Source organism: Trachurus trachurus (genome assembly GCF_905171665.1).
Source record: "Trachurus trachurus genome assembly, chromosome: 5".
NCBI lineage: Eukaryota > Metazoa > Chordata > Actinopteri > Carangiformes > Carangidae > Trachurus > Trachurus trachurus.
This window is the reverse complement of record NC_139896.1, coordinates 29,594,415-29,621,012: the sequence shown is the minus strand read 5'-3', so window position 1 is coordinate 29,621,012 and position 26,598 is coordinate 29,594,415. Positions and strand designations below refer to the sequence as shown.

At 43.1% G+C, this 26,598-nt stretch overlaps 1 protein-coding gene across 1 annotated transcript; it reads right to left on the bottom strand.

Moving 5' to 3' along the window:
- LOC310985412 (semaphorin-3F-like) lies at positions 1–22,893 on the bottom strand (the record flags this gene model as incomplete). The annotated part of the gene is made up of 16 exons (XM_083970996.1): positions 22,737–22,893; positions 22,572–22,634; positions 19,677–19,796; positions 16,694–16,787; positions 15,004–15,123; positions 12,201–12,340; positions 9,953–10,067; positions 5,268–5,337; positions 4,285–4,429; positions 3,909–4,131; positions 2,416–2,504; positions 2,259–2,300; positions 1,915–2,072; positions 1,701–1,768; positions 546–679; positions 1–429 (listed from the first exon to the last, which is right to left on the bottom strand). Exons 1-16 carry the CDS (start codon positions 22,824–22,826, stop codon positions 1–3), a joined length of 2,100 nt encoding a protein of 699 aa, XP_083827122.1. The 5' UTR covers positions 22,827–22,893.
- Positions 22,894–26,598: the final 3,705 nt, after the last annotated feature.

The window sequence follows — 26,598 nt, the reverse complement described above, 5'->3', positions numbered from 1 at the left end:
TCATGTCTCAGCCGGAGTTGTTTCCTCGTCGTGATGCCGGCGGTTCCGGGGCTTCTTCTGCTCCTTCAGCTCCTTCAGGCTTTTGGCCTTGTTGTCCGCCAGGCCGCCGTCTCCGAGCTGCCAGTAGTCCTGGCAGTACTGGTTGATCAGGCCCATCTCGGGTTGGCTCAGGATGGTCAGCAGGTCCTTGTACTGGCCGGCGCTGGGAGTCCAGGCGCTGGACTGGAGCGGCGGCAGGGCCGGGCTGCCCGTCTCCACCAGCACGTTGTTGACCGTGCGGCTGGACAGCACCACCAGCTGCAGCTTGACCAGCGTGTGTTTGAAGTTCTTCTCCGTGGACGTGCACTGGTAGATGCCGCTGTCGGAGGACTGCAGCGAGCGGATCAGGAGGCCCTGCTCGGTTTTCAGGATGCGGCCCTCCGAACGGATCTGGAAAGAGAGCACAGCAGCAGCGACGCCGGTGAGGAGGAGAATCTGAAAAACCTCAAACGCACAACCTGTTCAACAGACCTGAGCTTCAACTGAACTCTTAAAGCTCTGCTCACCTCTTTCCTCCGGTCACTGTTCTCCTTCTGCAGGTGCCACTTCAGAGACACATGAGGAGACCGGGCCTGGCACTCCAGAAATGTAGTGCTGCCCTCCACACCGTACTGAACCGTCTCCAGAGTGTTCTTGTTTGCTATAAAAAAAATGTGTGAATATAATTTATAGAAATGAATAAAAACAACAAACCAATAAATGTTAGACAACTTCTTTTTTTTTTTTTTTTTTTTTAGATATTAGACCTTATTGCCCCTTTCCACCACAAGGACAGAGCGACATTGGGGCAAACACACGTAATACAACATATAGGTGTACACAACAACAATCCAAAAGAGAAAAAGAAGAGTCCACACTCGGCCGGGATGAGGCTTTTGCCAAAGCGAACTCTTCTGCACCTTATCGCCCTGTATCTGTGTCTTGAGGGAAGTGGGGTGAGGTGGGTGTTGAGTGGGAGTTTGATGTCCTGTTCTATTGAGATTGGAAGTGATTGTCTAGTGATTTTGGAAGCTGTAGTTGTTATGCGTGTGAGTTTGGCTTTGTTTTTCAAAGGGATATTTCAACATTTTGGCAAATTCACCTATTACCATAATCCCTATAGTTTTAGGAGTACCTTTAATTGTCGGTGCAAGCTGTTTTTAGATCGGTGGGGCAGAGACGTGAGCTCTGCATGGTGCGCGGTATTTCCGCCTTTCCCTCATCAATTTAATCAAATACACAATCCAAAACGCTCTGGTGGATAATAATGGAACATTACTTCATGTGTCATAATGTTACATAATTATACGTTATTATTTCATAGCGTGGTGAATGTGCAGGTCACAACTTGTTCATGAGAGTGTTTTGGAGTTGTTGGATTGTGTATTTATTTAGTTTGATGAGGGAAACGTAGAAATATCATGAGCCTCCATTGCATTAGCTGAGCAGCTCACGTCTCTGCCCCGCCGATCTAAAAACAGCTTGCACGACAATTAAATTGTAACGAACCTACACCTAAAACTACAGGGATTATGGCAATGGGCAAATTTGCCAAAAATATTGAAATATGTCATGTAACATGTCCATCTTTCTTGAAAATCAGACTCTGTGTCTCAGTGAGATCACCTGTATAAATTGTAGTGGAAATTTAAAATAAAGGTTTAAAAAAACAAAACACTCACCATTGGAGTTATAACCTCTGCACTGGCGGATGGGGTTGCCGTACTTCACATCCTGTCGACGGCTCCGTCTAGAGGGGTCAGATCAACACACGAAAATAAAAAGAACATATCAACATATTTCAAGACTGTGCTGAAGCCACGAACATGAGAGACGATCTCCCAAACCAAACACTATAGCCCATGTGCGGCCTGTCTGCACTATCTTGATCCTCACCTCTTCTGTGAGGCCGAGTATCTGGAGCAGGATTTGCCGTCCCAGGCGCAGTACGGGTCTCTGGCCAGGCAGCAGTCAGCACAGGCCTCTCCGTACACATCGCAGCGATGGAGGGCCAGGTGGGTCACGCCCAGAACTGAGCCAACGTACAGTTGTTGCTATAATAAAACACATAATAAGAATAATATAGAATTAGAAATCTGTTGTTCACTGACTCTTTTATGAAAAATGAAAAATTGAGCTACACAATATATTGTATATAAAGTGAGAGTTTTAGATTTGACACAATTCACTGATGAGTTTCAGTTGATTTATTGATCTCTGTCTGTTTCCAGGTAACTTACCCGTTTGGATGAAATCTTCATGGTGGTAATCGATGTGGGAACCTGCAGTGATACAGTTAAAAACTTTAAATAAGCAGCCAATGAACATTAAAAATAATAATAATAACTGTGTCAGAAGGAGGGGGAGGCATAAGTAGAGTAAATGGGGGTGACTGACCTTAAAGACCTCCACCTCCTCTAAGACCAGCTCCTCTGTCTGCAAGTCGTCTCTGGGCAGGACAATCACTTTCTGGACCGATCCCCGATCTGTAAAATACAAGACAGAAGTGTATTAAACTCCTCATCACTTATCTTAATATTCACAATAATTACATTTTAGAGTGAGAATAACTTTGAGGAATTTATCTATCTTTATTCTATTCTATTTTATTCTTTTTATATAAATGTTCACGTTGATGCTTTGTGTGTAAAACTATCCCAACGACTGCATTTTCTCAGAAGACTGAGACTGTACGGAGTAAGCACAGCGATCATGACTTCATTTTATAATGCTGTACTGGGCAGCCTGATCAGGTACGGGATGGCTGCTTGGTTTGGACCCCTGACAGTCCAGTCCAAATCTAAATTGGAAAAGCAGGTAAAGGCAGCGATGAAGGTGATAGGTAAGGATAGTTACCGTACCCGCCCCTACATTCCATATTTGAAAGAACAGTAGTCAATCAGGCTCACAGGATTTTAAAAGATCCATCTCAGATCCTTTATCTGGAATATGTAACGCTACCTTCAGGGCAACGTTACAGAGTGAGCAGATATAGAACTAATCGCTATAAGCTCTCATTCCTGCCTTCATCCATTGCTCTGCTTAACAAACCTGCTAAACACTAGCAGTCACTTGAGGTCCAGGTGTTCCTTCTTACTGTTTTTTTTTAAAATTTGTTTTACCTTATTCTACTTGCTATCCAGTTCTGGATCAGATGTGTTTTATATTAGGTATTTGGTTATTATCTGTGTATTGTAAAATTATGTTTAAGGGTTATGTTGTTTTATTATCATCATTTTATTTTATATATATATATTTTTGAATATATACATATTCTATTCCTTCGGCACCTTTAAATTGATGCTGATGGTGCAGTCCACACATATGAAATGGTGCAATTAAGACCCAGAGACTGTGGCAATACTGAGGCAAGATGCAATATATAAGAAAAGTGCAAAAATTATTTATTACTTTGTATGAACCGTGAACTTAGTTGTACTGTCTGTAAGTGATCTCTGCTGGTTGTGTGTGTGAGTATGTGAAATGGTGTATGGTTTTAAAATCTGTCTTGCAGGATGTACAGCATTGATTGTCCAAGACAAATTTCCCTCCGGGGACATTAAAGTTTATTTTGATTTTGATTGATTGAAATCCTCAATTGTATATGCATACTTTTTTGCATTCAAATATTTTAATTTATTCTATTTTATTTTATCTTACTTTATTTAAACGTTTATTTTATTGCTACCTTTTTACTATTTTTTGTATCTTCACCTGACACAACGTCAAGTTCCTTGTGCTGTAAACTGACCTTCACTGCTCTTGGCAATAAAAACATTTCCAATTCTGATTCTGAAATCTCACAATCTGATCCACTTCCTCAAACTGTGGGGTGTGAGCCATAATATGAACTTCAAACTCCACATAATAATGACTGTCAGACCACTGACCTGTTCCCAGGAAGAGCACCTCGTAGCTCCCATCAGCAGCCGTCACTTGGTCCACAGCGATGGTGGTGAACTCGTAGTCCACGTTGGTTCTGACCACCAGGGGGCGCTTGTGCACTGGGTATATAGGGTTGTACATGGTGGGGTGGTTTCTCATGAAGTTGATCACCTCATCTGGGTAATCCTTTGTGGATTTCATGTTGGGGGTGAAAGTGCCTCCGGGACACTGTTGGCAATAAAGAAGTATAACTGTCAAAACCAGCAATTTACAAATGCACCTTTTGCAGTAAATTTATGTTGCTGTAAAAAATGATGACAGAGGATTTTCTTTATGCCTCATCATCTTTTTATTTTTCATTCTTTATTGTTTATAACTCACAGTGCCAGGCCGTGGGTAGGGAATCTTCCCGGTGTATGCCACCCATTGGTAGTTGGGTCCTTCCTTGTGGGCAAAAGGCCCATTGAAGACCATGCGGATGTCGGCCATGGAGTAAACGCACACTGCCGAGCCTTTAAACACGGCTCTGGAGGAGAAGAGGGCGGGAGAGAAAAGATTTGAGAGACTGAGAGACAGCGGCAGATTAACTCACTCCCTGAGATAATTACTGTGGGTGCTCTCTGCGGCTGGAAGAATCTACTTCCTTCCCACGTACTCAGCCGGCCTCTTACAGGAACGCGCTGAAACATTATGACGCACAAACACACACTCTCGAACCAACTCAACTCGAGTCAAGCTGTCTGATACACTGACATACAAACACCCACGTTCCGCAGAGAGCCGTCGGAGCTCAGGCTCTCGCTGCCGTGTGGTGGGTGTACTATGTTTGTAATTCCTGTCACGGCCCCTCTATCATTAGCACTACATGTTTTTATCAGCTGGGTTTAAAATGTGCGTGATGCCAGGACAAGATGGAAACAATAACAGTATTTGTTTCTCAAATACATTAATCAAGACGTGTTTATTATGACTCGGCGCGCGGCTCTCCTCGCTCGTGTGCAGTCGGATTCTCATTTTCCGCGTCTGCTTGTTTGCAGTGAATTTTAATGCTATGTGTTGAATGACAACTTACTATCAAACCTGACCTATGAGCAACTATAGGCTCAGTCAGTCTCTCAGAGGAGCTAGACTCCCTCTGGGCCTCCACATTCACTTTCTGTCTTGTCTTTGTAGCCTGAATCTGACAGGGCCATGTGCAACACAGCATTTCAATATCAGAGAGAGCCGACACCTTCAGGCTGAGAGGAAAGAAGAAGAAGAAGAAGGAGGAGAAAAAAACTGCAGGAAAGAGGAAACCAAATTACACCTTCCCTCCAAAACTGCATGAAAGTTTAGAGAGTTTGAAAAAGCTGTCAGTCACTCACCCTGAGACGCTGAAAACTCCATAGATGACAGGATTCTTGGTGTCTTGAGTGGGCTGGATATACACGTCCCCTAGAAGATGACACAAGAGTCTATTGTCACGCTAATAAAACGAGAAAGCAGCGATGGAAGGAGTACTCAGATCCTTTATCATCAAATACTTGAACACAAATACAGATAAAACCATCCTGAAATAAAAAAAAAAAGAGAAAACCTGGCATTCAAAATTTAGCTCTATAAGTATTATCCCCAAAATGTCTGAAAATGTTATCATACATAGTTCAACATTTTATTATTGCATTTAGAAACAGTTCCATAGTTTAGTACAGTGGTCCCCTGCAGAGGGTCACTGCATAAATCTGACATTCATGTGGCATGAAAGATGAAAAGTTCATATATTTCCTAATTTTTTTTCCACTTTGGAAATAATAGACAGTTCTACGTGTTTGGCTTATAAGCAGTTATTTAAATGAAACCACATAAGATGAGGAATAATGCATAGACACCCAGTAGGGGTTCAGAGACAAGCAGATTGAAGCCACTGGTTTAATTCTTATTGACACTTAAACAAGCCTGTCCTGTGTGTTTGCATGTGAACTCTTCATCTGCATCTCTCTGGCTACATCACTGTACTTGAGTGAATATATTACATATAATAAAAACATTTTCATCCAGAAGAAAAATAACAATCACATGACTGAGTAGTGGTCAGAGAAAGGCTGAAAAGTAAATATTAATGTCTCCGTCTTATATCGAATCGTCCAAAGACTTAATATCAGTTCCCAGATTCCACCTGGTTCCAGCCTGCAGTAACTGTAAGTGTGACACACAGAGATGTTATTATGCTTCCTGAGATCCTGAACCCAAACTCTTCCGAAGCTGAAACTACCCCGTCTCAGCAGGGAATATAAGTGAAATAGAGATCTCTGGTGAAACATGGCTTTAATAGGAGCCATATGCATCCAATGACTGCAGGGGTTGAGGCAGTTGTGAACCCTGAATATCCTCTGATGGCTTAATGAGAGAAAAGTGCGAGGAAAAACAATGAGGAAGAAAACTGGAATAAATTCAGAGTAGACAGGTTGAGTAGAATAACACCTCAACCTCAGTCCAACACATAGGACCATTTATATCTTTGCATCAAGGGGAATCGGGTGAAAGGAGCTCACATCGCTTTCAAACGGCCTCCAACACTTAGGACAACAATTATCCATAGTCTAAGGCCTTTGGAAAAATACCAATTACAATGAACAGGCGTGGAATCCTATCCTCTTCTCTATAACCTCAGGTCTTTTTCATGGTTATCTGTCAAGCTATTCATCTGAATGCAGAGCCGCCCTCTCCTGTTCATCTCTCACACATCACCTGATTGGACTTGAGAAGCTGCATGTGAAAGGACAAAATGCTAGGCCACAGTTATGCCTTTGGAAGCGAGGGGTGAAGCGTTGATCCCCGTGCCCTCTGTGTTATCACGGGCGCTCACGAAAAATAAACAGGGAGGAGGCTTCATCTGACAACAGCATCGTCTCTCGACTCCGCAGAGCTGCAGAATCCACAAACTCCCCTTTTGATCAGGAGCTTTTTTTTAAAAAAATCTCTCCAAAAGAAAAGAAATCGAGCTACACGCCAAGGTACAAACCTGACAGGTAATGGCTGCGCACTAAAGCGAAAAATTAACTTTTGGCAAACAAAGTAGAAATTCATAACCCATCTGACGCCAGTTTGACAGAGCTCCTGGCTACAGAGAGAGCGCAGCAAGAGAGAGAAAAAGAAAGAAAGAAATCAGGCGAGAACTGGAACAAGTTGCGTCACGACAACTTTTTGTCTCTGATGTTTCAGATCAGACTGAGTCTATGAAGCTCGGGCTGCGTCACATTAGCAAAGAAACCTCTCTGAACACAAAGACACGCATAGGTAAGGAGCTGTGGAAGGCAAAAACAAATGAGAGGCGGAGTGATGTGAATAATCAGTGGAAGGGAGGAAAGGCCTGTCAAACCCTCAAAGAGATGTTCTCCTAAAAGATGTTGTTGAAATGTCCACTTGGAATAATTACAGAGGAAAAAACAAAACAAAGCAAAAGTCAACAACAAACTTCTTCATAAAGAATGAAAGGCTTTTGGGAATTGTGGGCTACGATGACATAAAAAATAACTCAATGAAAAAACAACGTTTCGCTGCGTAATTACATTTCAGAAAAGGCAATAAAACTTTATTGCCCACACATTCGCTCTCGTCTTTGTCTGGCAGACATTTTTATCTCCCTTGCGTCTGTGTGTCTCTCTCCCCTCGGTCTTTACAATCGTCCCGTCCCTGGGTAAAACGCTGAATGCTTTTTCCTCTGTTAGCCTCGGCTCAGCTTCACCATCTGAATGTACTCTGCTGTCTCCCACGGGTCCTCATACAACCACTCTGATGCCTGCGCTCGGTGGCTCCGTGGGGACCGGCCGGGGCTGGAGACAGAAGACATTTCTAGCAGACTAGTCTGTGGTTGTGGGGAGGCCGACCGCAGCGCTGTGGGATGTCGCATCGCGCCTCAGGACTCACACTGACCCCACCGCGAGTGCTCATCCGCGCCGAGACAACAGATGACCCGCCGCGCCGTGTGTACACTAAAAGTGCAGCAGCGCCGAGCGCTCCTCTCTCACGGACACTGAGTGCTCTTAATGCAAAACATACATTTGCAACTTGCACAGCCTCTTCGTAGTAGAGATGGGGATGTTGTCATACATTCATAACTGTTTGAGGTATAATTACTGGATGAATTATTTAATGCAATTACAATAAAATGGACAGAATCTGAATGAAAACATATTGCGACTAAGAAACAAAAGGAAACGTGCATATGGCTGAAGATATGATATAATAAAAGCATTTGTTCTCTCTGCCTTTGTCTGCATTAGTGCTTTCAGTGTGGAGTCCTCCCCCAGCGACAAGTACATACTGCAGTTCAGTTGTAGCTCAAATCCTTTTTTCCCCCATTATGTGACAGTTTTGTGTCAACTGTCACTTAAAGGGATAGTTCAACATTTTGGCAAATTGGCCGCCCATTGCCATAATCGCGAGACAGAGTTATTTTTGAGGTAAATACAGAGACTGCTTGCTGAAAAACTGTCCCTGATGGGAACTCACATCTGCGGTTTTGCATGAATTTACCTCTAAAACGGGTCAGTCTCGTAACGTTCCATTATTGTCTCATAGTGTGGTGAATGTGCAGGTCACAACTTGTCCACGAGCGTTTTGGAGTTTTTGCATTGTGTATTTGATGAGTTTGATGAGGGAAACCAAGAAATCCCATTAGCCTCTGTAGCATAGCTCTGAGCAGCTCGGCCATTATAAAAAATAGCTTGCATCGACAAATAAAGGTAACAAACCTACTGCTATGACTATAGGGATTATGGCAATGGGCCAATTTGCCAAAATGTTGAACTATCCCTTTAACCCATACAGAGGGCAGTCTTTATGGTGTGCGTTAACTTTATTTCTTTAAAAAAAACTTGATAAAGCATTATTCATTTAAAAGTCTATATCGTGAAAATGTGTGTGAATGTGTGAGTTTTTATAGTGAGAGCACTTTTTTTTCTCAAATTCAGCAGAAACCAAGTGAAAAGCAGTCAAAGATCTGCTGCTCATACCAACAGTCACTATAATTTCAAGGAAACTACAAATCCCTCCTTAATCCTGTCAGTCATTTGAATGACGGACAGGCTGGGAAGATCCACAGGCGGTCACACTGATCCCAACTGCTCATTACTATGATTACTCTGTATACGTGTGTGTCTGTGTGTGTGTGTGTGTGTGTGTGTGTGTGTGTGTGTGTGTGTGTGTGTGTGTGTGTGTGTGTGTGTGTGTGTGTGTGTGTGTGTGTGTGTGTGTGTGTGTGTGTGTGTTTGCATTTCTATCTCTTGCTTTGAAAAAAGGTGCAAATTCTCCGTAAAACAAGTTGATGGTGCTTGAAAGCAGAAGGATCACAGTCGTACAGTAAGGACAGCACCTTTCTGCCGTGGTGCCTACTGTACAAGAACCATGTTGATGTTCAAAGGAATACACATGTCAAGATTAACATGTATGAGTCGGTGATACCTTAATCTAAAGCTGCAGCTGCACTGGGATCCTTCCCAGTATTTCTGTACATAAGCAGCAGAGATGTGCTCAGTGCTGGTTTGCTGGGCGTGTGCGCCCCTACAACACAGTAAGCTGTTGGCCTGCACATGGCAGCAAAATCAAATATGGATTAACATCATGGTGAAAGTATGCAAAGCAAATGTGAAGAGAACTCTGCAAATGAAAAAGTTGTTGATACAGAATCTGTCAACAAGACGTCCATCTGGAGATCCTTGTTTTACACTGTTGGTCATGTAAGAATTCTCACTTCCCCCTCTGCCAAGTTTTTTGTCAGGGCACAGACGTATTCATTATGTACATAATACTAACTCAGAGCAGATGTGTTAGAGGTTCCCTGACTTGTGGATATCAATCACATTAAGTGATTGCAATTTGTCTTCTGTAGAAAAAGTTTTAAAATGTTTCAACTTTAAGATAATCAATGATGACTGGAGTGTAAATGGACAAAAAGGTCGGACGGACACGATGAGGGGATGGGGTGCGTGATGTCTGGAGATGAAAACGAGCGTCAGAGATCCTCTGATTGGGTTTGTAAAAAAAGATAGAAACAATAAATCAAACTCACTCAGTTCATCAAAGTGTGTCTCCATGCCGTCAGCTCCGGGCACAGAGCAGATGAGCCGAGCCTTCAGGAACGTGCTCCACTTGTTGACCAGACAGCAGTGGCCGCCGTCGTCATTCTGTAAGGCAGAGGTTCACAGTAGTCATCCATCCGCCCCGGCAGGAGAAGTCCATCCAGCGTCTTACTAACAGCTGTGTAAAACAAGCGTCCAGACTGGCCTGCACTGGGCCTGTTGTTATTGGACCTCTATGAGTAGAGACCAGCTCTGTGTTTCAGCTTGGCCCATCTGCGCGAGAGGTCAGCCAACATCTACTACTGAGGTAGAGACTTCAAGCCTTGGGAAATGATTCATGGGCTGGAGCTGGACTGACGTTACACAGTCTAAAAGATTTGCATGGGTGGAAGAAATCCATTTTGGGTCTATCTTTATCTACTGTAACATAGAGTAGCATTATATAGAAGTATTCTGGTTTTTAAAATCTATTGTGGTCTTTGGTAGTAGGATTGCATGTTTTCCCTTCCAGACTCTGAGATGTTTTGTTTTGCTCTTAATAGCCATGCTAGCGGCGTGGCTTCAGGGATGGCAGTGTCAGCTGGTTGGTTCACTGGAGCTCGGTCCAGACTGTCTAAACATTTTAGGATTAACGTGCAATTTTGCTCAGATATTTATGGCCCGTGAGGACGAAGCCTGAACTTTCATCATCAGGCTGAATTTTGTCATAATCAGGACTACCTTACACATTTGACATTTGCCAGACATGTTCATCCTTCTTCTTTTTTTGTCAAATTATCCCTAACAACTTTAAGATGGATTGTTGTCTGTATATATATTCATGGTTTAAACATCACGACAAAAGTTTCAGATACATTCAAATCTTTGTCTTTAAAGGGATAGTTCAACATTTTGACACATTGGCCCATTGCCATAATCCCTATAGTTTTAGGAGTAGGTTTGTTACCTTTAATTGTCGGTGCAAGCTGTTTTTAGATCAGCGGAGCAGAGTCGCGAGCTGCTCAGAGCTACGCTAAGGAGGCTCATGGAATTTCTTGGTTTCCCTCATCAAACTCATCAAATACACAATCTAACAACTCCAAAACGCTCTGGTGGAGAAGTTGTGACCTGCACATTCACCATGCTATGAGACAATAATGGAACGTTATGAGACTGACCCGTTTTAGAGGTAAATTCATGCAAAACCACTGATACACGATTCCGTTGGATGAGGAATGAGGAGACCACACACTCAAGCTCCCTTTACGTGCTTTTATTTAGCACATCCAACAATATCGGTAGTAACGTTTCAAGCGTGCTGCTTTCCTTTTTCTTTATGTACATTCATTTTTGAGGCCAGCACCTTTTTATTGGATGTGCACGACTTTTCTACTTCATGAGTTTGATGAGGGAAACCAAGAAATCCCATGAGCCTCCGTAGCGTTAGCTGAGCAGCTCACGGCTCTGCTCCGCCATTTTAAAAACAGCTTGCACCAACAGTTAAAGGTAACGAACCAACTCCTACAACTATAGGGATTATGGCAATGGCCCAATTTGCCAAAAATGTTGAACTATCCCTTTAAAAGCAAGTTTGTACATGTTAGCATACTAACAGGCTCATCTCACTAGCACTGGCCATTATATGCATGTTGGCATGCTGGTGTAAGCATTTAACTCAAAGCACAGCTGTGCCTAAATACAGCCTCAGAGAGCTACTAGCATGACTGAAGCCTCTTAACTTTGTTTAATAGCCTATATTTCTTGTAAATGACATACTTCAGGGACACATCTTGCAAACACAGGAGCGTCTTGAGAGACAGTTTTCTGAAGTCCATGTAGAGATGATTTCAAAGTTTTAGACACGGTGTCATTATTTGGCTGTCTTTGGTGAAAAACAGCACTCCGGGCCACAGTAATACATCACCGCTCAGGCTTTGTATGGATGTCAGTGCATGTATACAGACGTGGACTAAAGTAAACTGTGCCGCTCAAACATTTCATCCAGAGGAACAAAAATAACAGAATGCTTCCCAAAGCTAGCTGTTGAGGCAAACAGCAAAGATTTTTTTTTTGTTTTCTAACTGGTAGTTGGTGTGTGTTACTTTTTCCTTCTTAGCAATTACTGGTGATCATGGGGGACTTTCTCTCTGCTTGTCTGAGAGATGAAGAAACAGGCGGTACCGACCATTATGGGAGAGATATAAACCTTTCACAGCGGGATGATCAACATGAGGTTTGCTGACTGGTGCGATAACTCACCAGGCAGATCCGCCCTATCCTGGACTGGGTCATGGGACTCTGGCCCATCTCGGAGGCTTTCTCGCGGAAGAAAAAGTAGAGCTTGTCATCATTCTTCTCAGCGCTGTCTGGGATGAGGTGTGCATGGATGAATGTGGGATCTGAATAAAGGAGAGAAAGATGGAGAGAGCATTTAGCCATACAGCACATGTGGCTCTGCACACGGGCTGCATCCAAATGTCCAGACTTCACCACACTAAATAGGCACAGGACATCCATGAGTGCTACGATTCATCAAGTCTGTAAGGGGCCTCCAGCAGACTTCTACTGCATCTGCCTGGAGCACAGGTTCCAGTTAAAATATTAACTACAATTTATAGCAATATAGATCTGACTGTGCTGAAGGAAGGAATAATATCCATTCCCATCCAGGAAAAAAACATTAAAAGTTAAAGAAATATAATAATATAAGAGTTAATGGCCTGTGCATATTGACCTTCATCCTTTTTTATTCGTTACTTAAAAAAGATTCCCACTTCTACCTGTCGATAGCCTACTGGCTGTGAAGATCTGAGGTTCAGACGTGTGGCTTTAAATAAGAAAATCGTCTGAAATAAGAAAATCAAATGGATATCTTCCAAAGTCTGTTTAGTTTGATCTCTTTCCTTTGTGTCTCTGGACAGAGGACTTTGTTGAGCTGCAATGGAGGAATATTAACAAAAGGTACTTAATCTTTAGCTAAACTTTATGCATTTCTTTAGATAAAATGAGGATGTAAGTAAGGGATCTCTTTGTGGTCAGTATGAACATCAGGGATGTCCTTTAACTCCCCTTGATCAAATAGATCCTGAATAAAAAAACTCTGAGATGAGTTCCATACTGTAGCTGTGGGAAGTCACACTGATGGAAACATCGATACCTTTGCCTCTTGGGGGATTAATGATCTCACAAAACCTGCCATGTGATGACTGTGACACAGTGATGACTCAAGTCTGCCTGTCTGGAGGATTAAGATTGGTATTCAGCCGCAGACGTTTTATACAAACTGTGACAAAGAGGCCGGTAGCCTGGAGCCGAGGACTGAACTCTGATTGTCCACTGTGTGAATGCACAGTCCCTTAAGTTCTTCCTAGTGACAACGTTCGATACGACATCACGCTGAGCTCTCACTGGCTGACTTACTGGGTCACCGCCGGACACGCCACGCAGCGGTGCCCCTCCCCACTGCCACCAATCAGGGTCCCAAATGGGGACAAACCAAAATGGGAAGAAGGAGGAGGAGGAGGACTGAGAGTGAGGCTAACCAGGAGAACATGTCATGGGGGGAGGGGGAGATATCCGAGAGATTCCACATGGCTGATTAGCAGGACTCAGGTGTCCCGATTCTGTGTACCACTACCAGGGGACTGTTGTCAGGACAACAGGGTCAGAGGAAAAAATCTGGGAGCCAGAAACACCGGGGAGGTGGGGGCGAGTGTGAGCGTGGGGGGTGATTGATTTGGCAACATCAACCGAAAGCTCCTGACGAGCATTTATAGTGCTGTGACAATCATGGTTCATTGGAGAGCAGCGGCTACTCTGAGTCATTATTGACATTCAGTAATTTCCCCCTGCTACTAAACTACTGACCTTGCTTTCAGACTCTGCGGGCATGCAATCAGCAATTAGCGCAGTGCATTTTATGCTTTCAGTCAAATGATCAGTGGGTCATGCGGAGCAGACTGGAAAGATCAACAATCTCATTCCTAGAAGACACAGAGGAGCGATACGGCAGGGGTGCAGATCCCATGTCAGGATACGGGGGGACACAAACGTTTTTTTTGTTGTTTTTTTTTGCCTGTATGCAACTCATTTTTTTTTGCCTGTATGCAACTCATTCCATGCCACCATAACCACTTTTTGAATGATATGGCGAGCCTCTATGAAGTTGTCATTTAATGACAACTTCATAGAGGCCTGCCATATCATTCAAAAAGTACTGCACAGGGAATCATTTATTGTGCTTATCTTTGTTGTTTATTTATCCTAAACAGCCAACAGCGCCTATCACTGCTTATTAAAGGAAAATTCCGTCATTTTCATTTTCTAAGTAACGCTCTACAGGAAACCAAAGAAAAAAATCAGAGAAAAATATGTCCAGACCGGACCTAGCTCTCCTCCTGCTACTGTAGCTGCTCTACAGTAGTACACTGCAGTTAAACAGCAAAGTAATGGGGGCAGTTCTTCTAACTGTGACTTTGGCCTCTATTATGCTCAAAATGTGTAAATAAAAATGTATTAAATGATTTTGGATGGGGGAAAAAAGCATCAATATGAATATAACTAAATTTCTCCCCCATCCAGCATCATTTTTTTCCTCCTAAATCCATGTTTTCCTCGCATTTTTGTCTTTGTTGATGGAAACAGTCCCGAACTTGACAGTTGACTACAGTAGTTAGGTCTACCCTGGAAGCTAGAGTAAACAGAGCTACGTGATAAAAACACACAGTTAACACTGCTCTCTCACATTAACTGGGTTATACACACTCAGGGTTGTGTGGTAAGGAGCTGGCAATTCATGTTTTTCAGAAATTGGGGGGGGGGGGGGGGGGGGGGGGGGGGCATTTCCCCCCGGTGCCCCCCGAGATCTGCACCCATGCGATACGGATGATGTGCTGGATAATGAGGAGGCTGCAATGTGCGTGTGCATGTTTCCTGAGACATCAAAGCAAACGATCGGATGGAGCTGAGGGATGAATTCGAAACGATCTGGACGGACATAAGTGAGTGACATGAAGGGGAAATAACGCCGGGTGGGGAACAAGCTTGCAAGTTGAGACATTACCATTTAACCATCTGGAGTTGTACTGATCGGTCCTCATGGCTGTCTGCTTCCCCAGTGTACGGAAGATAGCCGAGTCTGTTCCCATGAAATCGATGTAGACTCCGGCGTACAGCTCTCCATCTGTCAGTCACAAGGAGGGGAAAAGGAATAAGTGTTGCAGAGGTGAAGTCATGACACATGAAAACCATTTTAGGTCAAATTACAGAGCACGTTGTCGACATCATCCCCTCTTGGTTTCATCAAAATCAGCCTGATGGCACGAACGGTGGCTGCGGCCGCTCAGAGTTTTAACTCTGCGTGGTGACAGGACAGATAAACATCATACGTCAAACCCTCATCAGGTACGGCTCAGTGGTGTCAGCAATCGCACATATGGGTTAAAAACAGTGACCTCATAATTACACTGTAATCACACTCATTAGGTCAATCAATGTAATTTGGAAGGACAGCTGGAACCTCATGTCAGCTGGATCATGGTTTATAGGGCAGGGGTTGATACTGTAGCCCCTCAGCATCACCATCAGGACTGTCAGTATTAGGATATTTATTATTCAGATTTTTTTTTTTTTGATGGTGTTTCACTGATTGAGAAACAACATTTCGAAATCTTGATTAATTTTTACCATTAAGGCGAAAGAAATAAGAAAGAAATCTATTCTACTAGCCGATGCATTTCTTCGCCAGGTGTATCTAGTTAGATCTGGAACAAAATGTCATCCTCTTGTGCATGTACATGCACAACGAAAACGACAATAAAAATCCTTGACAACACAGTCGGACCCCAAGATATCACAGCTAACATCTGCTCCGACAGAAACTTCCTGATCTCCACTTTCCATGCATGAGAAAAAAGGTGAAACTTAAGATTTCCTGCCGTCTACAAAAGTGACATTTTGAGGAGGTAAGTGGGTGCAATAGTCATGTGAAAAAAAAACACACACACACACACACACACACAACTCCTAACACCTAAACCAGGGAAATTCCAGTTTCCTCTGTTGTGTCAGTGTGGTATGTCTCTGCTCTGCCAGCTGTGTAAGAAAAACCTGTAGCAGATTTTCTTGGCATTGCACTTTTGCTCAGGTCAGCTGGAACTGAGCTGCCATGAGAGAGAGAGAGAGAGAGGGGCTCTGTCCCTCACACACACACACATAGGCGCACACACACTCACAACCACACATGCAGGGCAGAAGGTCACTGATCACCAGCCCTGTGTTGACCACCTGTAAGCTGCTGACAACAAAAGACCACCCACTGCACACATCAGTCTGACCAAATAAGAAGAGGCAACATTACTGAAATGCCAGAACTTCCCTGGCTACAGCTGATTTCCTCTATTTTATATTTGGAGTGTTGGCAAGACAAAACAAAACAATTATAACAAGAAAACAATGCACAGAAAAAGTTATTACCTGCTGCCCTAGTGCACAATATGAGTGCTGCATTCAAAACCATCAATCATAATGAGAGGAGTTTATTACTTTGGGACAGTGCTGATGAGCTTTCCTTTAAAAAGACACTGTCAAAAACGGAAAGAATATATTTAAATTCAATAATGTGGATCCTTCTGAGGCAGCACAGACACTAAACTGATTACAGCCAAAGACATGTTGCATAACTTCTTCGTTTCCCACAGATAACTATTTAAAGTTGTCTCAACACGTTGTAGGAAGGAGAAACTTCGACTTACTGATCAAAGCTGAGACGCTGTTGAGTTTGGGGTCATAAGGACATTTTCCCTTCCCAGAATCCACTTTACCAGGTTCAAGTCGGAAAATGTATTCCTGTAATGGAAAAGAAGCAAGGAAAACATTATTAATAACTCCCGTGTTTTCTCCCCCTCTCATCTGCTAACAGATTTATTATGTTGAAGGAATTTTGTTTTTGTGTGTGTTATTTCTTTCAACGCAAGGCACTTGTAGGTGTTTTAACAAGCAGGTTTTTTTTTAAACGGCAGCAGCAGAAGCATCAAACTAATGATGTGATCAGTTGGGAGACAAAATAACAGTGACGAGGTGTGAGCACCGGCACTGAACAACAGGCTCTCACAGCGCTGCTGGATCTGCTGAGGGGAACAAAAAGCACACAAAGCCAGTTATCGGGGGAGATGGAGAGGTGGAGGAAAATGCTGAGAGCAATCCAAAACTCATCCACCATGCTTCTGATATTAGTGGCTGGGACCAGAATTCATTATCCCGCAGCGCAAGAGGACATCTTGAACATCTGTGTCGACACTGGGTACTGTATGTGTGTCTGCAGCGAGTTTTAGTCAGGTACTTCAAAAGCAGGCTGCCGATGCCTGACAGGTAGGAAATATGAAAGAGGAAGCAGAGTGATGTCAAAGCTGTGTTTTTTTTAAACAGGAGATTTACAGTGAATCTCACAGATATGTGTAGTGATGCAAATGCCAAAATATGAAACGTCACAAATATTGATTGACAGTATGTGGGAATATTTTTTTGTTGTCTAACAACATGTGTCTTCATATGACCAGGGCCGTTGCTAGGAATTCTGGGCCCCCTGAAAGAATACTACAGTGGGCCCCTCTCCCCTGACTTTTCCACTTTTTTTCTTAGACTACGTATGTATTATCATTTTTTATTTACTTTTTTTTATGCTAATGCAGCATTACTACAGTATGAGTATTATAGTCAGGGTCTCGTGCAGAATAATTCAGTCATACAAAGATTAGACTACTGGGGTTTTTTGTGGGCCCTTCTGGGCACTGGGCCCCTAGGATTATCATCATCTTTCTCCCCTGTACAACGGTCCTGCATATGACATCACTCTTTACAGCCATTAAAGGCTTTCACTGGCATGAGGAGAGCACATTCACAGAGCACTCTTGTGTCGAGTGCTACTGGAGGGAAGTATGTTCCACGCGCAACAGAAACATTGGTAGTGAACATTTTGACAGTACAGCTGTTCGCAGGACTCCTTTGGAGCCACAAGAGAGAGATATGCAAACAAAACAACAACAACAACAACAAACAATATGTAATCATCACTGCTCCAGCTTGAGACTGAAAGAGTACTCCAGGTGGGCACCAGACTTAAAAACCTTTACAAAGCTCCCTTCCGCCCACCTTCGCCTCCAAAGGCTCTGACGTTGTGCTGTAGTCTGCTGCCCGACTCGTTCTCCCTCCAGACTGCGGTGCCTGTAGGTAGTGGTACCCCTAAAAACAGAGACATGGCACAGCGCGCCGCCGCGTTACCCACATTCGATTCCAGATCGATGTTATACTGTGAATTTAAATTTTTAAAAAAATGAAGGTGCCTTTGAAATGAGAATGAACAAGAAATGAAAAATGGAAAAATAGGAGAAAAAAAATAAAGAAGAAGGACCGGACACGACGAAGATGAAAAATCCTGAAAATAAAAAAGAAAAGAAAAAATGGAAGAAGAAAAAGCATCAAACTGAAGGTCAAAGTGGAGTGAAGGGAGCCACAGAGCCTGGTGGGTGACATCCATCATTTAGTAGCCATGTTAGATTAAACTCAGTGTCATGCAAACACAGCTGCAAACTCCATGCATAAACCATGCAGCTCCAGGAAAGAGGAGAAGAAAGGCAATGCAGTGGCTAATAAAGAAAAGGATGGAATTAATTTTAAACAAATAAAGGAATATTGAAGAACACTGACATGGTTTCATTTCAAATACAGATGTTTTTTTTTTTTTTAGAAAGCTTCAACATTCCTGAGTGAGACACGCTCCTGAACTAAGTATTGTAGCTTTTCCAAAATGTGTGGGTTCTGAAACAGCATCAAAAAAGGCAGTGAACAGAAACTGTTTCCAGTAAAACGGGAAAAAACTTTTAGAGTCAGCTAAGGAGTAAAAAAAAAATGTGTGAAGCCCTCTGTGTACCACGCGGAAGAATTTCTGAACAACTGGTTTCTGTTTACATCTACTCTTACTGAGGGAAAATCTTTACAGTGTGAAGCAACATAGCTTTTGGGCCTTGGGGGGAGAAGCTGAATGACAAGAGACGGACTGACCTTTACATTGAAATCTGAACCCTCCATTTGAACAGCGAGACTAAACAGGCCGACTGGTGAATGTAAGTGTGTGTGGACTGTAGCCGGTGCCGGCAGCTGCTGCAGCTCTGCGTGGCCGTCTCGCTGGACGGACGGAGAGAGGGAGGGACGGAGGGAGGGCCGAGCTACAAGGCTGATGATGGATGAGAGACTCCATCAGTAATGATGGCCTTTCAGAGGCTCTAAGCCAGACAGAAAGACAGGCCACAGGCTCTGGAGTGTATAAACAGGTGAGGAAGGGAGGGAGGTCTACAAGGAGGGAGCATTTACTAGATATACTGTCAACATGTTATTCCCAGCAGCATGAGGAGATTGTTGCTGCAGCAATCTAAGAGGCGGTTAGGCGCATCACTGACGGCAATTTTGCAATAATAATGGAGATCTAGGGAGGACGAGCCGTGAGCTTTTTTTTGTTCTTCTCTTCTTTGAATCCTCCAGACCGTGAAAACCGTGCAAATCGATGAAAACTAAGAGGCAGAAAATGATAGGAGAGGAGCTAGAGCCCGTGAAACCGAGGAGCAGGAGCAGAAGGAGGCTCTCTGATCCGAGACTGATTGACAGATATGGTTCTTTAAGAAGTGGAGAGTAAAAAGGTCACGGTGTCTCCATGGCTGCCTGGCTGGCTGTGTCTTTGGTTACCTGTGACCTGCGTCCTCGGTCCACGTAGGTGCAGATGGGGTTGTAGGCCCCTGTCCCACACACATACAGGTGGGTCCGGTTCCACGGCTCAATCAGACGGATGAAGTTTCCACATTCCCCCTGAGGGAGGGCAAAACAAAACCCAGCAGGATTAGAGATTTAGGTTAAAAAAAAAAAAAGACACTAAACACGAAACTGCAATGGAAAAAAAATGGTTACATAACACATAATGCCCCACTGATGGTTAATAACCCCTCTGCCTGGCTAAAAACCATCACATCTATCATTTCCACTGTTGGCTGCCTTGTGTTTGGCAGCTCCGTTCTCTGGCTCAGTGTGTCGGCTTGGCCCGGGCTTCACATCAGACCACACTGTCGGAGGGAAAATGTTTCCAAACACCATATAACTGTGTGGCAAAAACCAAGAAAAGCAGTGCATCTGAGCTGTCAAGTGCGTTTGAGGCTAAACCCAATTCAGTGTTCTGTCAGACCTGACAACTGAAAAACATTCTGGTTAGACCAAAAGAAACTGCCGAGTGAAAATGTTGGTTTTTGTAGATTTTAAAATCCAATTAGGGTTTTTTTTTTTGTGGAAGAAAAATACAAAGACGTTGACGATGTGCAAATCTCAACACTGATGGGGTTTGTGTAGAATTTTAATTATTCAAGTGGGCAGTTCATTTAAAGCAGACGGGACGCTTCTCTCTTTTTTTTTTTTTGGACCGTAGACAAAGAGGTGCTGCTGGTGAAAGCAGCACTGTGCTTTCGAGGTCTGCAGCTTTCTAATCTCTATTTGTCTAACCAGCTGTCCGCCTCCCTGGTCTCAATCCACCTAAATAAAATTAAAAAAACCTCCAAACTCCAGAAATGTACGGGCTTATGATATCTGTTCAGATTTGTCCGTCATGTCGGCTGTTAGTGACAGCTGGCAAAAAAGAAAGGATGTACCAAGCATAAAAAAAGATTGTGTGCAGGATGGGGGGATTTTGGCAGATCTTAGCAACGCGACAGATGCACAAGTCAGAGGTTTCAGAGGATGTGTTTTTGTGTGAGTGTGTGTGTGTTTTTCGCATGTGGGCCTGCGTGTGTTATTTGGCGCACAGTTGTGCTCCCCCACAGAGAGCACAGTGGGGATGATTGCCTTTGACCTCCTGCCTGAACCGACATCCCCTCTGAATTGCTTTTGAATTGTCATCATCTGTCATTCCCTAAAGAGCTGGACCCGGACTGCCAACGTGTCTCACAGTGGCCAATTTTATTTCTTATTTTTAGTGATGAAATTTCAAACCTTACCTCTGTCTCTCTCTTTCTAACACACACACACACACACATGAACGTACACAGGCCAGTACGACGTAGCCAGAGGCGGTGAGAGGCGCGGGTCACCAAACACGCATAAATGAACATTCCAGTTGGATAAACAGCAGCCAGCGCTCTGGAAGCAGCAGGGGAGAGCAGGGTTATTAGCCCGAGCCTCATCACTCTGACGCTGCTCACCACTTCTGGCAGTGCTCACCCTTAACGTGGATGAGATGAGTGTGTACTGTATGTGTGTGTGTTTTCAGGGAGAAGAGAGGTGAGGAGGAGGAGGAGGGGGAGGAGGAGGGGGGGGGGGGGGGGGGGGGTCCAAATGTGTGAACAAAATCAAAAGAGAAGGATCTGTTGTTTTTTTAATATGAATTTCAATGATGAGTTTCCATCTCAGCTCTGGTGGGGGCCGCGCTCCGACGTCTGAATCGTATTAACACTTCAGACGGGGGCCTGTAGCTTCTGTCTGCAGCGGCTAATTCACTTCGTCTGCTCGTCGGGGACAACAAAGAGTAAAATAATTACGGCGTACGGACAGATAACGAGATTAAATAACAAATAAATGAACACAAATGCCTGTGATGTGTCGAAAACGTGCGGGTTCTAGAGGAATACTGTGTGTTTTCAGCCCTCGACGACGACGACGACCACGGCGACGAGCGCTCGCTCAAGCTGCTGCTGCTGGAGCTTAATTGGCGGCAGCTGTACGCAATCAGCAATCAGGGAGGCAGAGACAGTGAGTGAGAGCTGAGCTACACAGCTTCACAGCTTCACAGCTCATCACTCACTGGAAGGAGCTGCACCAACTTGGGGATTTGACACAAGGGTGTCGCAGCAGCAAAAGATATTTAAATGTGCAGCATCTAACGGTGGAATATTTACTGTCACATTACAGCCACCTTGAATGGCTTGAATGAAAATATTCAACAGTTCAACGGCAATATTTTTTTTTTTTTACTAGGTCAGGGATCTATATTGTTTTTCAGGCCAAGGACCTACAAACTGATGGAGAGATGGAGCAGGGACCCCCTACTATACAGTATATATTGCACAAAATTGTGTTAACTGGGCCTAGTGCCATGTATAAACGCACATTGTTATTGTGCATTCAATACTAAGATATTCAAATAATACACAGGTCCCGTGTATAATCTTGAAGTAAACTTGAAACTTGGCTCATGTTTTTATTTCAAACATGTGCAAGGTACAGTGAGTAGGGAGGCCGTGCCACTGCCATTTATAAATCTGATACCAATGCCAATATCAACAATGTCTGTCAGTTGCGTGATAAGTATACATACAAGCTATTCAAATTGCCATTTTTATTTCAAACATAAATGTGGAAACAAATATATATATATATATATAGGCTAAAAAAAAGTCTAATCAACCAAAAATTTTGCGACCCCCATTGCAGTACGACTCGAGACACAAGTGTTCAGTTCATGCATCTGCCCTAATCCCAACTCTAATCAACTCACAATGACACTGTTTTGCTTAATTAACAAATATTCTTAGCAATTAAAAATCTATCAGGTGATTATTAATAATAATAAATAAACTAATACTTTTATATTTGAGTACTTACATTGGTGTCTTTCCCTGACAGCACACACTCAGTCTTCCTCTGGGGGACAACAGGCCAGTGGATCTGACGGGGGAGGAGAGCAGACATCGCTGGTTAGCTGTAAACCTGTGTTTAACCTGTGTTTGTAACTCATCCAGTTTACTGTTTGCGTGGGACATTGCTTACTATGAGCGGCTCCTTGTTGATGTCGTGCAGATCCAGAGAGAGGATATAGTCTTTGCTGCCCACGTACATGCGGTCGTGGTCCTCGTCCATGCGGAGGATACGATAATCAGTGGAGTTCAGCAGAAAGGAGAAGTGGTGAGCTGTGCCAGTAGACTTCAACTCTGGGAAAAAAAGAAGGAAAAACAGCAGAAAATAAATGCTTGTGCGCCTTCAAGACTGTTAAGAAAAACATGAAGTAAAATTGGGAAACAGAATCCACAGACATGGTCACAGGAGATGTGTGTAGGCTGCTCGTTTCTGGCACAGAGATGAGATGCCCTTTGCTTTGCCAAAGTTGCTCCATTCTTTCTGTACCAGAGGTGATCTCTCCATTTATCTTAACCATTTATCTTAATCCACCCCCCACACACGCGGTATGCTAATGTTGATAGCTTGATATTATGCTAATGATGCACAAAGCTACTATCAGACTCCCTTAAATTAATTTACAGAAGCTGTTTGTTCTTTTGTTCCTCTCAGTGTTACAGTGATATCCTTCCATTATGGGGTTATGGTCAGACAAAATCTGGTTATGACAAAACCAAAGAGGCAAACAGGGAGTCCAACCCCGTCTCCTAAATCACATTTATACAGCTCAACTGCAACCAGAAAATACATTTGGAACTAAATGTAATCACTGGATGGATGCTGTTCAGAGGTAATGTCTTTTTTGAATGAATTAAACTGTGCTACATGTATTAATGGCAGTGGAGGTGGCAGGAGAATTTTAGGTTTAGGCAACTAAAGTGCTCTGGTTAATGGAGTTATTTGTGAAATATTACGCAAATCAATTAACTTTTTGTGGATTTATCAAAAGCACAGTCTTTCCCTAACCATAACCAAATTCGGCTCAGTCACTATACTGTACTGCAGGATGACGTAATTTATTTAAGGGATAGTTCAACATTTTGGCAATTTGGCCCATTGCCATAATCCCTATAGTTTTAGGAGTAGGTTCGTTACCTTTAATTGTCAGTGCAAGCAATTTTTAGAACGGCGGAGCAGAGCTGCCAACAGAGTTGTTTTCGAGGCAAATGCAGAGACTGCAGAAAGACTGCCCCTGAAGCCAACGCGCATCAGCGGTTTTGCATGAATTTACCTCGAAAACGACTCTCGTAACGTTCCATTATTATCTCATATCGTGGTGAATGTGCAGGTCACAACTTGTCCACCAGACCGTTTTGGAGTTGTTGGATTGTGTATTTGACGAGTTGGATGAGGGAAACCCATTAGGCAATCCCATTAGCCTTCGTAGCGTAGCTCTGAGCAGCTCGCGGCTCTGCTCTGCCGTTCTAAAAATAGCTTGCACCAACAATTAAAGGTAACAAACTTACTCCTAAAATTAGAGCGATTATGGCAATGGACCAATTTACCAAAAATGTTGAACTAAACCTTTAATAATGTTCCTGGTCTTCCCCTGTTATCAAACATACAAATTAAAATATCCTCATTATCTTAATAGTGAATGTAATCTGGCATCATTTATGTTTCCCACAAGATCTATTTGTTGTTACAGTTTATTGGCAACAGCTTTGGCCTGCGCTGCTTTTCCGTATTGGACCCATCCATGCTGGACTGTGACCAGTATCATGAGCTCCAGCTACATAATATGGCTTCTATTACAGAAGGTCATAAAGCAGATAATGTTCAGTCCCGACCCTGGGTCTCGTTCACCTTTTTTCCAAGTCTGTCGAGCCGTGCAAGAGTTGATATAAGCTTCGCTATAATCTCTTCTCGTGAATTTCAACAGCGGCAGAGAAGATGCCGACCGCTCCCAGGCTTAGTCCCACATCATGCATAACATTCCCACATTGTTTTCCTCTGTATCACTGGTAAAACTGTTGTGAAATAAAACTGCTCTCGAATGGCTCACATACTGCTCAGGGCAAATCACTGGTGTGTGAGTTTCAGTTACACTCGGGGTGTGAGGGGAGATAAGTGGAGATCTGGTGTACGGAAAGCAGCTTTTTCTCCCGGTCCTTCCATTACCTCCCGAGCTGTTAGAGAATCTGATAGGAGGCCTCTGCCTTTCTCCAACTCCCTCTCTCTCAAACTCCGCTTGGGAAAGTGGATCTTGAGGAAGTTAAGCCTGTTCTATTTGCAGAGGAAACTAGACAGAGGGACCATGTTCATGTTCCACTTGAACAGGGACCAGACAAACGCCCCTACTGTTCTCTTTAACCAACTCTTAGAGTCGCCGATAATGAAAATGACTCCCTCCAACGGCTAGAACAGCTTGCCTTGACCGGGAGGGAGCACAACTTGTTACTTTACTTAGAATAAAAAGCAGCGTGATGTTTTCCACCTGCACAGGAGGACATGTTGAAAATACTGACACGAATCCTCTTCCAGAAAAGCTCCTCGGCTGCTGATGCGCTGAGCTGAGCTCCTTCAGGAGCTGTGAAATGCTGCCGTCACGGTGCAGCATCATGGCACGCAGTGGGGTGGATAAGGTAGTAAACAGGAATAGACATGACTGTCACCCGTGTAATTCTCATAACTTCCCTCCAGACACATATTCTGTAATGCTGGTCTCCCACCCTCATGGATGGAAAATATATAAAGTGAGTCATATTTTGGCAACATGATCATACTGGAGTATTGTCTTACAAACTTCTTGTTCTGTTCTATCAAAATGAATGATTTCAAGCAACTTGAAATGAAAATCATGACACTGAAATATGCATTTTACATATGAATATCAAGCTATAACAATATATACCATTTCCATCAAATCACATCCAAGCTTGAATACTATTTGTGGTTATAGCAATAAGAATTCTATAATAATGTCTATGTATAGTAGCTTTTATTGTCACTGGTGATTTCCACGTTTCCTGTGCAGGTTTGTAATCGCCTACAAGTGGGAAGCAACAGCAATCATCCATCAAAAACAAGACAGTGGGTATCTTTAGCTGTATGCAACAGTGGATGAGTTTGGTATATTGTGAGCAGTAAATGGGCCAGAGGAGGCTGATGAACAGCTGCACACACCAGGCTGCACACTTTCAACTCTGCAGCAAGGTAACCGACTTAACCACACCCCGCTGTGTGCTGGAAACAACTTGTGCCACGTCTTGCATGAAATCAGATGGTGGGTGTAGTTAGGTTTGACTGATGTGATGTCTTTATTAAAAGAATATGAGGTTGTGTGAGTGCACTGTGAACAGATGCACCAGGCATTCTGCTGTTGACTGAACATTTAAGGATTTAAACCCGTTTTGATTACACACCGATCAGGCCTAACATTCTGAGCACTGACAGGTGACGTGAATACCACTGAATACCACTTCATCATGGCACCTGTTAGTAGGTGGATATATTAGGCAGCAGGTGAACATGTTGTCCTCAGAGTTGATGTGTTAGAAGCAGGAAAATGTTCAGGTTAAGGATCTGATCCAGTTCTCCAAGGACGACTGGGTCTCTCATGTGAAAATCCACACCTCTTGTGGCTGTTCCAAGGATGTAACATTGTCTCCTTTATGGCTTTGTTAAATCTCATCTAATGCTGATTTTTGCATAGTCCATATGGATCTTGTGAGTTTTTATTTTCTTCATCTTTATTATTATTACTTATATGTGTATATACATGTGCATTTTTTAAAACTCATTTATAGACTTTCATTTTATTTTATTTATTTGTCTATCTTTTGTTATTACTATATATATATATATATATATATATATATATTTTATGTTCCTGGTTTATCTCCTTTTACGCCCATGTGTTGAACATCTCTTCCATAATATTTTTATGTAATTTTTGTTATATTAGATGTACACAATGCTTGTAATTATCATTTGATTCATCATTGCTTTAAAA